The sequence below is a fragment of the Echinops telfairi genome, unplaced genomic scaffold, assembly GCF_000313985.2.
Source record: "Echinops telfairi isolate 266 unplaced genomic scaffold, ASM31398v2 ScPeMD7_7468;HRSCAF=8506_0, whole genome shotgun sequence".
In the NCBI taxonomy this organism is placed as follows: Eukaryota; Metazoa; Chordata; class Mammalia; order Afrosoricida; family Tenrecidae; genus Echinops; species Echinops telfairi.
In genome coordinates, this window is record NW_022111369.1 from 43,255,324 (window position 1) to 43,268,138 (window position 12,815).

Genomic DNA, 12,815 nt, shown 5'->3' on the forward strand with positions numbered 1-12,815 from the left:
GGAAGGTGAGCATCACAGAAGGACGGAAAAAATCCCATTTTTAATTGTGACTCATAGCATATATGTTTGTGTGTATATATATGAATTTATACACAGATATATAACCCCACACATATCTATATCTATCTGTATGTCTAGCTATACCTATACCTACACCTATAAGATACCTATATCTTTACCTATCTATCCACTTATGCTTCAGAAAAGTTTATAGGAAATTCCATTATCTTTTCATCCAACTTTTCTATGAGCTCTTTGAAGCCCTCTTCATCTATGGTATTAAGCTTAGAACCTGTGTTTCTAAAACTCGAAATAACTGCTCTTTTTTGTTTCCCTTCAAAAGTATGTGCTATTTCAGGGTTCTTCTTACATAAATAATATTAATTATAAGCTATTTCTTATCAAGGAGTCCCTGGGTGATGCAAATGATTAAGTGCTTGATTACTCACTGAAACTACTAGACTAAGTACTTGACCACTAGCTTTACTGATTAAGTACTTGGCCATTAGTTTGACTGCTAGTGGCCATTCAAACTCACCCAGAAGCACCTCAGGAGACAGGCTTGGTGGCCTGCCCAGAAGGTCACCCTATGGAGCACAGTTCTCTTCTAACATACATGGGGTCACAGAATCAATTCTGTGACCATAGAACAGTTCTGTGATCCATAGCAACTCACAACAGCAATAAAAACTATTTATCCATGCTACAAAAGTAAACAATTGCACACCCCATCTCATTTTGTTCTCAACCTTGAGAGGCAGGAATAAGTATGCCCCTCTTACAGATGATGAAGAACTAGGGAATGAGTATGCCCATGTTACAGATGAGGAAGTAGAGCTTCAGAGAGGTTCAAATAAGTGATCTTCATTCCCACCATCAGTAAGGGTCAGAGAGTAGTGGCGGCCAAATTTAATCTCAGTCTGGAGCCCTTCCTTGGTCTCCACCACTATCCTGACTTCTCATTCACCTGTTGTCCCCTCTCCTGCCTCTCCCGCCCCTCTCGCTTTCCTGAAGGGATCTTCCCCTCCAGGCCCTGGAAATGTCTGCCTTGGAAGCCACAAAGCACATAAAGCAATCTGGTTGGATACTCTCTGAAGTCGTGGGAGAAGTCATCAGTGCAGGGTGGGGGATGAGGAGTGGGAAGGGGCCTCTGGTCAGCTGGTGGGAGGAAAACATGTTGGACAGTGTTTCTGTTTTTCATCATCTTTCCCCAGAAAAGGGTTGACAGATCCAGGGAGTGAGCGGTTCCTAACTCTGCTCTTTAGCTTCCCAGTCTCTTTTGACCTTGATGTTTTCCACCTGGAATCCTGTCTGGCTTGATACTGGCAGGAGGTGGGAGGGAGAGGAGGCCTGCCCGGAAAAGGCAGGGAGTGGGGAGAGGAGAAGGATTCAAACAAGCAAAGCAGCTGGAACTCATCTCCTGGGGACCTGCCAAAAGGAGCCGCAGGTCCTGGGAATCTGCCTGCCTTCTGTGTATAAGCCCCCTCTCCCACCAGCAAGCCCGGCAGAGGCCCCCTGTAGATGAAGACCCCCACCAGGAGATGAACTGTGCTTCCAATCTGCAAGGAGCCAGTTGCCAAAATTTAGAGATGTCCTTCCAAGTGTTGACATTGCAAATCCAGAAGAAGAAGAAAATCCCCAGGTGTGCATGACTGCAACCTGCAGGGGCCACCTGGAGAGCAGGGGATGGAGATTGGTGCCTACTTAATGAGAGATGACTAATCAAAGGGCTGGGCTGAAGGACAGAAGGGGCATTACAATACTTTCATATGTGTGCAAGGTTCTGGTCTCCAGAGGCAGCTCAGCAGGGGTTAGGAGCCCATGTGCAGGAAAAGGAACCAGGAAGTGAGTTTGAATGAATGCAGGGGAGGGTGAGAGAATCCTTTAGAAAGGGTCTTAAAGGCATCCCAGCCTTGTGTTAAATTTAGAGAGAATTAGGTCATTCTGGAATCTGCCCTGAGCTGGGTGTGAGGTCAGGAGAAACTATTTTAGAAAATAGATCATAGCATGTCACTGCGCTGCTTACAATTGTTGGAAGCTTCCGAAAGAATAAGAGAAAAAACATCTTGAGCCCTCTGCTGCAGCCCGCGGGCCCTTCTGTTACACTTGCTGATGATGCTCCGTCGACTACTGCCAAGCTCAGTCAATATGGCAGAGCTACACCAGTTCAAGCTCGCTGCCACTGAGTGGATTCCTACTCAGGGCGACCCGACAGGGCAGAGTAGAACTGTAACTCTTCATGGGAGTGGAAAGCCTCATGGAGCAACTGGTGGTTTTGAACTGATGAGCCTGAGGTTAGCAGCCCAACATACAACCCACTATGCCACCAGGGCTCCTTTCGAGTTATGGAAAGGTGTGACTATCAGGAATTGGAGCCATTGATCTAATAATCTGCTACCTCCTTCCTCAAGACACATTATTTCCCTCTGTTGGAAAATTCTTGTAGGATACCAATTTCATTAGACTGGGACACTGGACTGTCACATGCCAAACGAATGATTGTAATACATACCCAAATCTATGATATCTAAAATATGACTGGTGATGTGGCACCTTGTACAGTGTACGACTTGCACAACATACTTAATGGCCCGATTTAGTCTTTTCAGCCCACCTTAATTGTGTTTTGAGGGTTAGGTTTCAAGCTTTATGTATCTTCCATGCACCACACTCCACCTAATGTCTGGCATTTTGTAAGTGCTTGCTTCCTGTCTCTTGCTTCCTATCTCCATCCTGAGTGAGCCTGGCGGTGTAGTGGGTTACATAATGGGTTGTCAACCACAAGGTCAACAGTTCAACTCCTCCACCGGCCAGGATGAGTCTGTCTGCTCCTGTAAATATTCACTGCTCTAGCAACTTCAAGGCACAGTTCTGTGAATCAGAATGGATCCCATGGCAGTGCGGTTGGTTGGTTTGGGGTTTTGTCTCGTTCACAAATTCCAGTTGCCCACTTAGATCTAATGGCATCCCATCTGAGACTGTTAACTCTTTGCATGAGTAGAAAGCCCCTTTTTACTCCCTTGGAGCAGTTCATGGTTTTCATCTGAATACTTGGCAGTGACCAGCCCAATGCTTTACCCGCTAGGCCACCAGAGCTCCTCAAAAGCACCTAATTCCATAACCTTATTGAACTGGAAAAAGCGTGAGAGTTATGGGGTGGGTATTACTACTTTTTGGTAAACTTAAATGTATTTCATGATTTTAGCATGCTTTTCTGTTGTAATAAAAATTGAAATAAATGATGCGAGAAGCCTGCAGTTTCAGGTTAGTGTTGAAGCCTGACTGCACCGCAGCTTATTCTTTGGGACCCGGGGCTGATATTAATGATTACACTACCAGCGAATACGATGCTTTCAGACCGACACCCCCATTTGGATTTCTTGACTGCTGCTTCCAGATCGGTTGATTGTGGGTCCAAGCAAGATAAAAGCTTTGATGACCTCGATTTTCGCTCTGTTTACCATGATGTCACCTATGGCTCAAGTTGTAAGGATTGGGGTCTTCACGTTGGGCTAACTGCAGAGTTTGAAACTACCAGTCACTCGGTGGGGTTAGGCTTTCCACTCCTGTAAAGAGTTACAGTCTTGCGGACCCACCGGGGCAGGTCTCCCCTGCTCTGCGGAGCCTCTATGAGGTGATACTGAGTTTAGCTTTCAGACCAGCACCCCCAAGTTGGTTTCAACATATTTAATGATCCCCCACCCCCACCCCTGCCCCAGACCTCCTCCTTTCTTCCATGATAGAAAATGGAGACTGTTTGAGAAAACATTCCTTCTATCTCCTCGTGTTGGTAAAATTTGAAATACACCTGTCTTTCTCTTTGCCAAAACCTGCTGTTGGAGTACTTTGGCTTCGCTTTGGCGGTTGCAGGCAGAGGCCTGGCCTCATTCGGGGCTTGTCCAGATTCCCCTGCAGCCTGCGGCACACGGACCTTGTAGTGCAAGTGTCACAGCCACTCTCTGTCTGCCTTTAGCAGTTGCCTGGGATATGCCCTGGAAAGCAGTGGAGGAGGTCCCTCCTGCTACGGGACTCAGGGTCTCTCAGCAGTGCCTAAACTTTTGGACAAAGAAACACAGCCAAACAGCCCACAACTAGCCCTTTGTTCCCTCTTTTTAGCTCTCTAAGGAAAGTGGGATAGGGACTTAGAGTCTCCCTTAAAGAAAGGCTAGAGCTCCCCTCTAGCCCCTAATGATCTCCTTCTTTAAGAAATGTGCTAAAGCAGGGACAGGTGAGAGGTGCCCTAGGAATCAGTCAAAGAACAGAGTGGCAACTGCAAAGTCATGGAATGTGGAATTGAGTCCCAATCCGTGAAACCCATCCTCATAGGAAAGGCTCTCCCTTGGGGAATCAGGATGAGGCGTCACACTCACCCTTCAAGAGGAGTTAGTATCTCCCTCCTACCCTCAAAAACCTATAGAAGAAACAGGCATTGAAGGGCATGTGTGTGAATGAGAACAATCGGTTTATTTGTTATGCCTTAGATTTTTAAATTTAAGTGTTTTCATTTGTTCTAGTGTGGGGGATGTACGCCCCCCCCCCAAAAAAAAACCCACAAAGAAACAAACAAAAAACAATAACAATAACAACAAAAAGGATTTTTTTCAAAGCCTTGTATTTAAATTATTTTACAAAACAACCTTATCACCTTGGAAGTACTCTCCATTATACTTAATACATTTGTCACATCTGTGATTCCATTCTTGGAATCAGTTTTCAAACTCATCTGTTTGGATGGCTGACAGCACCTCCTTGTTTTTTTCCTTCACCTCTTCTACATGATCAAGTCACTGTCCTTTCATGTCCCTCTTCATTCATGGAAATAAAAATAAGTCTCACAGAGCCAGGTCAGGTGAGTAAGGTGTGTGGGGCAAGAGAGGCATGCTGGTTTTTGCCAGAAAGTGGCACACTGTGATGGCTGTGTGAGCAGTGCATTGTCATAGTGGCAAAGCCAGTCCCCTGTTTGCCACACATCAGGCCTTTTTTTCTTTTGTCACACACTGTCATGCTATCTTTTCAGAATCTCTAAAGCAGTGGTTCTCACCCTTCCTAATGCCGTGACTCTTTAATACAGTTCCTCATGTGGTGGTGACCCTCCAACCATAAAATTATTTTTGTTGCTACTTCATAACTGTCATTTTGCTACTGTTATAAATTGGGTGTCCCCTGTGAGAGGGTCATCAGACCCCCAAAGTGGTTGCGACCCACAGGTTTAGAATCGCTGCTCTAAATAGAAAACTCGATTAACAGTCTGACTTGGTGGAATTAACTCTGAATGCACTACAAGTCAACATTTTCATCTGTTTGGGAAGTTGATGTACATCCAGAATGAGGTTTGTCATCAACTGACATTTCACTTTTTTGAAACGAGAAAACCACTTATACACTTGAGCTTTTCCCATAGTGTTGTCCTTGTAAGCTGTGGTCAACATCATAACAGTTTCTGTGGCATTTTTCCCAAGCAGAAAACAAAATTTCACAGCTTCACACTGTTCTCTTAAACTGGCTATCACAAAAAACAAGGTTCATGAAAAAATTCACTGTGACCACAGAGAAACTTCCCAGGTGATGCCACTGGGTGCACTAACTCAGAGCAAGTTGTTCAATGTTCACCTTGTTGGAAAGATGGGTTCTATGAAAGCTCTGCTTTCCCGGTGCAATTCTATTTTGGGGGGGGGTACCTACTCATATATTTAAGTTATTCTGGTGTATTTTAATGCATGCTCAAAGAGTTGTTTTGTGAATGAGCAAAAATCCAAACTTTGGGTTATTTGTAGGTTCTTTTGAATTTAAATATTTGACTATAGGACAATTCTGGAGAGACACTGAGACTGGGAAAGGCAAGGCCCTTAAATTTTTGATAGCTTTATTGGGGAATACAGCAAAAGATTGAAAGAGGGAAGTCAAGAGAGGTGATTGGCTGACAGCACCAGGAAAAACTAAGAGTGCGCATAAGTCAATAGGAACTGGCTCCCATATACCATGAATTTGACATTTGTTCTTGTACTGGGAATTGGTGAGGCATTTTCAAGAAATAAATGCTGCCAATTTTAGATGGGCTCTGAACAATGTTAGTAGGTGCCGGATCACAGAAGTTGAGACATACCTGACATATTAAAAGAGAAAAGGTAAGAAGTTTGGGGTATTGGTTTGCAGCAATGGGCACCCAGATGGTCTAATCAAAAGCTTCCCTCTGGAATGCCTTCTTGAGAATTGGGAAGCTTTGGCTACTAACCCACAACAAAGAAAAAGATGTTTTTGTTTTGTCATGAGGTTTGACCCAAGGAGTAGAGAATGAACTTGTTAACATGGTTTACAATGCTCCTTCCTCCTCCTTAAATTAGCCTTTCCCTTCTTACCTAGATTTATCTTAGGTTGCTTTACCTGCAGAGTCCCTCTCTGCTATCACATATGCTGGTAACAAATCTGAAAGTACCATGAGTTGCTAAAACAAAACCAACAAACAACTAAGAGATTTGTCTTGGAAAAAGTACAGCCACAGTGCTCTTTGGAGGTGAGGAGGATGAGACTTCATCTCACATCCTTTGGACGTGTTGTTTGGAGAGAGCAGTCCTGGGAGAAGAACTCAGGATTGGTTAAGTAGAAGGACAGCAAAAAAGAAGACTAGATGGATTGATACGGTGACTACCACATGGGCTCAATCATAACCATTGTGAGGATGCTGTAAGACCAGGTGGCATCTCATTCTGTTGTATGCATGCTGAATTGCACTGAGTCAAAACCTACTTGATGGCACCTAATAACAACAGCAATTGTATATACAAATGTACATAGTACAGATACACATGGAGGTACTCAATATAGTTTGGATATGCTGGGCTCATCTTTGAATTTGAATGCACACAGTCCCATTTTAGAATAACTCTACCTATTTCCCCGGCACTGTCTGGTGAAATTCCTTTTTTACTTCATGGTTCAGCTTAAAATCCAGCTTCTCGGAACAATCCCTCTTATTGCTCTTCTTCCCACTGGAAGCTTCTTCAGTGCTTCTCTTGGTACTACAAAGTTAGTTGAACAAAGTTAGTTGGTGGTGGACAATCATGGTCTCGCTATATCAATGCTGTTTTAAGATGTATATTACTTTGGCAAACCTGTGACTGACATTCCCGGCGAATATTATTGTAAAGTTTCCCTGATAATAAACTCCCATTATTTGTAAATAGTGTCCGGTAACAACAATTGATTCTGTAAAAGTGAATAATTCAGATATTGCAATATGAAATTAACATTGGCCCAATATCCTTCTCTCAACAGTGTTTTATAAAATTAGTAACAGGGGCTAATCAAAGACAATATTAACAGAAGCTTTTTGCCCCAGGGGGATGATCGATAAGTCTTTCTACCATAAATTAAGAGGGCTCTACCATAAATTAAGAGGGAGGTTTTGAAAGGAAGAGAAAAGTAGATTAAAACAAAACAAAACATAGATCTAGGAATGGGCTTGGGGCTCCCATGAAATCCTAGCTCCAATTTAAGAACAATTAGTTCTTACATCATGGCCCTGCTTGAGACTCACCCTCAGGAAGAGAACACAGAAGGTGTGAGTACTTTAACAAAGCGTGGTGAAGAAATTAGGTAGTGCCCAGCTATCAGATAAAATAGCATCTGTGGTCTTAAAGGCTTGTTCCTAAACAAGCAGCCATCTAAGTGAGATGTCAACTAAGTCCACGTGGAAGAAGCACACCAACATCATTGACCGAAGGACTGTAAATCATATAATCTGAAACCAAAGGAGGGAATAGTATCCGAGCCCAAATTGTGAGCATCTGGTTTACAGAAGGCTATGGATTTTAGTAGGAACCCAAGATACTTTTGTGGGATCTACATAGGAAATAATCCTCTGACGATTTCCCTCTGTCCCTAACAGAGGAAAGTGTTACCAAACAGAGTGCATTGGCAAGATGACTATAGAAGATCAAAATGATAAATCTGACTTGAGATTATTACAGTGAAGAGAGTTCACCTGGATAAAGGGCTTCAGTGGACCTGCAATTCCTGCCTGGATCCTAGACGCTGTTCCTAGACTCAGGCTGAAGAGGTCACTGCCTGCCATTGGACCTGTCTATCTTGCATCAAAAGCCTCTGGACCAACTTGAGTCAGATAAAGAAGCCAGTTTGAACTCTAACTCCATGTTGACCTTGCTAGTCTCATCATGAGCTGGAGGAACCCTCCCAGGCTCCTGGACCTTGTGTTGTGTGTTGCAGAATGAGGCCTCGGCCATTGCCACTCTGGAGTGGCTGCCCAGAGCCCTCTTCCCTCCCTTGTTCATGGCAGCTGTTGTCTGGGAACACAGAGAGACCATAACGGCCATGGTTGGGGTATGGCTCTTCTTCCAGCTCCCCCTGGGGGCTCGGATGGAAGATTATCAGTCTCACGCTGACATCTTGCAGTCTGTATTTGATGGTCTTGGCATCTTGATTGCCAAAAATGTTCTGTGCAGTAGAAGCCACCTGAAATGACAGGATTTACCATGGAACACTGACACTATCTTCTGGTGCATGTGGTCGGGATCCCAGTCTAGTGCTTCCATGACCTCATCGGAGGAGCCAGAGGGCACCCAGCCCAGGACTCTGACTCAAAAAGGGGACAAGTCCATGTCAGTGGGGAAGCATCCAGCATTGGCCCCTGTGAAGGTGATCACCGATCTGTGCTTTTAGGAAGTCCCAGATGAATGTCTCACCTTCCTCATTGAAAGGGTCAAGCACAGGAAGGCTCTGCCACACCTGCACTGTAGGAAGGGGGAGTTTGTGGGGAGTGTACCCTAACTTCCCCATTCTTGGAGAGATCCTGAAAATGGTGCAGCTGGACTCTGTCCAAGACGTGGAAGTACATAGTAGTTGGGATCTGCAAAGCCTCAACTGGTTTGCTCATCACCTGGCCCAGATGGTCCACCCGCGTACACTCTTTCTCTCTGAATGCACCTTTCATTGCATAGTCCCCGGGGAGGAAGATGAGGACGAGGTAGAGAAGCTACTTCCACAATTCACCTCCCAGCTCCTCAGTCTGAATTGGTGTTGACCTCATCCTGCACTCTGCCACCTTCCTCAAGAACCACCTCCACCAGCTGTGTAGATGCTTGCAGACCCCACTGAAGACCCTCAGAATAAGTCATTGCACGCTGTTGGACCATGACTTGACACACCTGTTCTTGTGTCCCTGCGCCAGCCACCTAAGGTCCCTGGAGCTGAGTGGTGTAAGCAGGACAGGCTTCAGTTATGAATTGCTCCCTGCTCTGCTGAACCAGGTCTCAGCCACCCTAATGGACCTGGACCTAGCTGACTGTGACATCCTGGACTCTGAACTCGGTGCCTTGCAGCCAGCTCTGAGCACTTGCTCTCAGCTCAGAACCTTGATGCTCTGTGGAAACCCAGTGTCCATGGCTGTCCTACAAGAGCTGCTGGTTCACACTGTCCCAAGGTGCAAGTTTACCTTTCTAAAGCTTCCTGTCCCTCTACATGCTGTGTGGGCCCCCATGAACTCTACACAGGGGTACTCTTGAAGAGGTGATGGGGGAGTTGAGGCTGATCCTGGAGCCTAACAGGCCCCACTCAGTAAGCTTTGCTCACAGGACTTGTCACAAGGTTTGTGATGCAATCTGCATCCATCTGGACAACTAGTGCCATGACCCTCTTCTTTGTCATCTGTCCTCAATCGTCATAACTTCTGCCTCTGGATCTCAATGCCATTTTTGAAAGACTAGTCTATGGTTTCAATGGGATTCACAAGGATTGGTCAGAGGATGCATCTCACATGACCAGTTTGACTGAAGTCAACCCTTCACTGGAACCAGACAACATGGAAGCCAAGACACAGGAGATCTGCTAGGACTGCAAGTGCTCCCAATGTTACAAAATGTGGTAGTTACATAATCTGTGGTCAGTTTGAGACTTACGAGTGAAGGGGTGGATTTAGTCTGTCATTCAGGTCACAGCTTGATGACCTCATTTGGAGCTGCTAAGGAGATAAATAGCTTGCTGGAGGCGGTATACAGAAACTCATTCCCTGGGAGACAATGCAGCTGACAAGACACATCTAGCTAGACCAGTGCCCTGAGCTGGAGGAGTCATGCAGACTCCTGCCAGCACTGAGATGCTTATACCACTGCTGGATCCACAAGATGTTCCACCCACTGGCCTGGGACCTTCCTGCATTCGGCATCATTGCATGTGTTGCATAGTCTGAAGAGGAATTTATAGATTGGTATTGGACATATGGTCTAATATCAGACTATTGACTTGATCTGGACTAGGCTGGGATGTTTTCTCAATATTCAATTGTTCTTGTATATAAACTTCTTTCTTATAAACAACAACAACAACAAAAAATCTGACTTGAATGATTAAAACCTTGTCAGTTGATCCCCTGCTCTGCCCCCTCCATTCATGTTAGGATGATCAGCTTGTCAACATTGTCTGTACTTTTTTGTTTGTTCATATGGGGGTTTATATCAGATGTGATGTCATTGGGGGGTCACCCTTTTGAATTTTTGTTATATGTTTTTGTTATTTGTTTCTGTTTTTCAATATATGAAACTCAGGATTGATGAACCTATAGAGAGAGCAAGTAGAATAAGGGATTCAGGGGGTAGAGTGGTGGTGGTGAAGGGTCTAAAAGGGAGCTGATGCCAAGGAGTTCAAGAAGAAAACAAATGTTTTGAAACTGATGGTGGTAGCAATTGTACAATACTGCTGGATATGATTGAACTGTGGAATAATATATCTGTGTTAATTCCCAATAAAATGGTTTTGAAGAAAATGTTAGTAATATTCCAAACTTACCAATATGGCTGTAATTATTTTTTTCAATCTCCCTTGCTATGACCATAGTGGGACCCTTAGTAGGTATTCTTATATTGCTTTCAATGAAATGCTTTAAAACAATAATAATGTATCTTTTTAATGTAAAAAATCACAAATTAGGTCTTACATATCACATTATGCTAAAATCATCAACAAATTTCAAAGACAAGCACACACAAAAGACAAAACAAAAAAGTTTATACCCAAAATAGGAAAACAGAGGGTTATTAATTCAGATTTTAAAGGGAATTTCAGAATATTTTATTTTGATACTGGTTTTTAAAGTAAATATAATTTCAAGATTATTTTACTTATTTTAAATATGAAAAAAATCCAGCATGCACAAAAGTAGACTTAAACAATGAATCCTTGAGTAACTATCCCCCAAGTCCATAAATGATCAACATTCTGGTCTTCTTTCAAATGATGCCAATTCTAAAACTTGTCATCAATTCAAAGAAAGAGAGCTACAAAAATAATCAAGTAAATTCCCAAACTCTCTAGTGGTGTTTAAGCCAGTCATAGTTTAATGTCAGAATAATAGTAACAGCTAAATTAATCAAGGAACACCTAAACACTTGTTGTACCCTGTTGAGTTTAGAGGTTATCTCAGATTGCCCAGGCATGGGGGCAGGGAAGAGATTCATCAGGAGAATCATGTACTCTTTGGTTTCACTACCTGTGATAGTTAGATTTTTTTGTGCCAACATGGCTCCCTTAGGGACATGTAGGCAGCATTTAGCCTGTCAGTCAGGTTGCAGCTTGATTGGAGGGCAGCTGAGATAAATGGCTCTCCAAGGCTGGTCTCCTTTCTCCCTGGTAGTCAGGCCAGTGCACTGCTGCTTGAGTTAGCTGCTCGGCTTCAACCGTGTGCTGTGCTACCTGTGGGTCAAGCCAACCAATGGGTCATGATGGATCGCTTCACCTTACCATGCATCATTATGCCTTGAGGCTCCATTACGACCTGCTTCAAGATGTTGCTGCACTACTGGCCTTTGCTATGACTCCACATCTCATTTTCTTGTGGTTGCTGCCCTACCTGCTACCTGCAGGCAGACTCTGGTTGTCTTGCCTTCAGGCAGACTCTGCACCTCCTGCCAGCCACTTTACTGTCTGCTTTCTTGACCGTGGATCAGTGGCCTGTGTGAGTTGGAAGTATATTATCTGTCCCACGAAAGTGAGTTGGACTGAGCCCTCTGTACTGCTGTGTGGACTAATTAGCTGTTCTATTCCTTCTCACTATATAAATATATATATATAAAATAAGTGTCCTGGTTTTGTTTCTCTAGAGAACTCTGTCTAACACACTGTCCGAATCTGTTGGCTGCTGATTGAGAGCAAGATAAGCAGCAGCGCAATGTGTAGACCAGGAGGGTCTTTGAGAAGAAATGAACATCCAGTTCACCATGAGCTTCATATTTAGATTCCAGAGGATGTCTTCTTATTTTTGCATGTGATTATATCCAGGGTTGATGTAAATTAATTACTGTCTAGTGTAAATGTTTAAACTATTCCACAATTTTTGTGTGTGTGATTTTGGCAGCTATCCATTTTTTTCTTTTTCTTTTTTAAGAATTCTGGGAACCTCAGTTAATTGAAGTGGGCTGTGATGCTGTTGAACTCCAAAGGACTCTGAGGAGGTTAGAACATTATTTGCTTTCTTCCAAGTTTTTCTTCACTTGTAGCTCCTGGCTGAAGGTAATGAGAATTTTGCCAAGGTTAGAATTGGGTTCAAGAGTGGAAAAAAAAAAAAGAGAAATCGTTGGGTCAGATGGTAGCAGACATTTCATTGGAGAAGCAGTTAGGGAAGAAAGAAGAGGAAAAGAGAGAGATTTTAAAAAATCATTTTATTGGAGGCACATACAACTCTTATCACAATTCATCCATCCATCTACTGTGTCAAGCACATTTGGACATTTGTTGCCACCATCATTCTCAAAACATTTGCTTCTACTTGAGCCCTTGGTATTAGCTCCTCATTTTCCGTCCCCCTCCCC

At 43.7% G+C, this 12,815-nt stretch overlaps 1 protein-coding gene across 1 annotated transcript; it reads left to right on the forward strand.

Annotated features, from left to right (window-relative positions):
* The first annotated feature begins 8,171 nt into the window (after positions 1 to 8,171).
* Positions 8,172 to 9,518, forward strand: LOC105978678 (PRAME family member 6-like). Its single transcript, XM_045284349.1, is given in 4 exon segments — positions 8,172 to 8,209; positions 8,211 to 8,337; positions 8,804 to 9,030; positions 9,032 to 9,518. Coding segments are annotated over 4 exon segments (879 nt in total).
* The last annotated feature ends 3,297 nt before the right edge of the window (positions 9,519 to 12,815 follow it).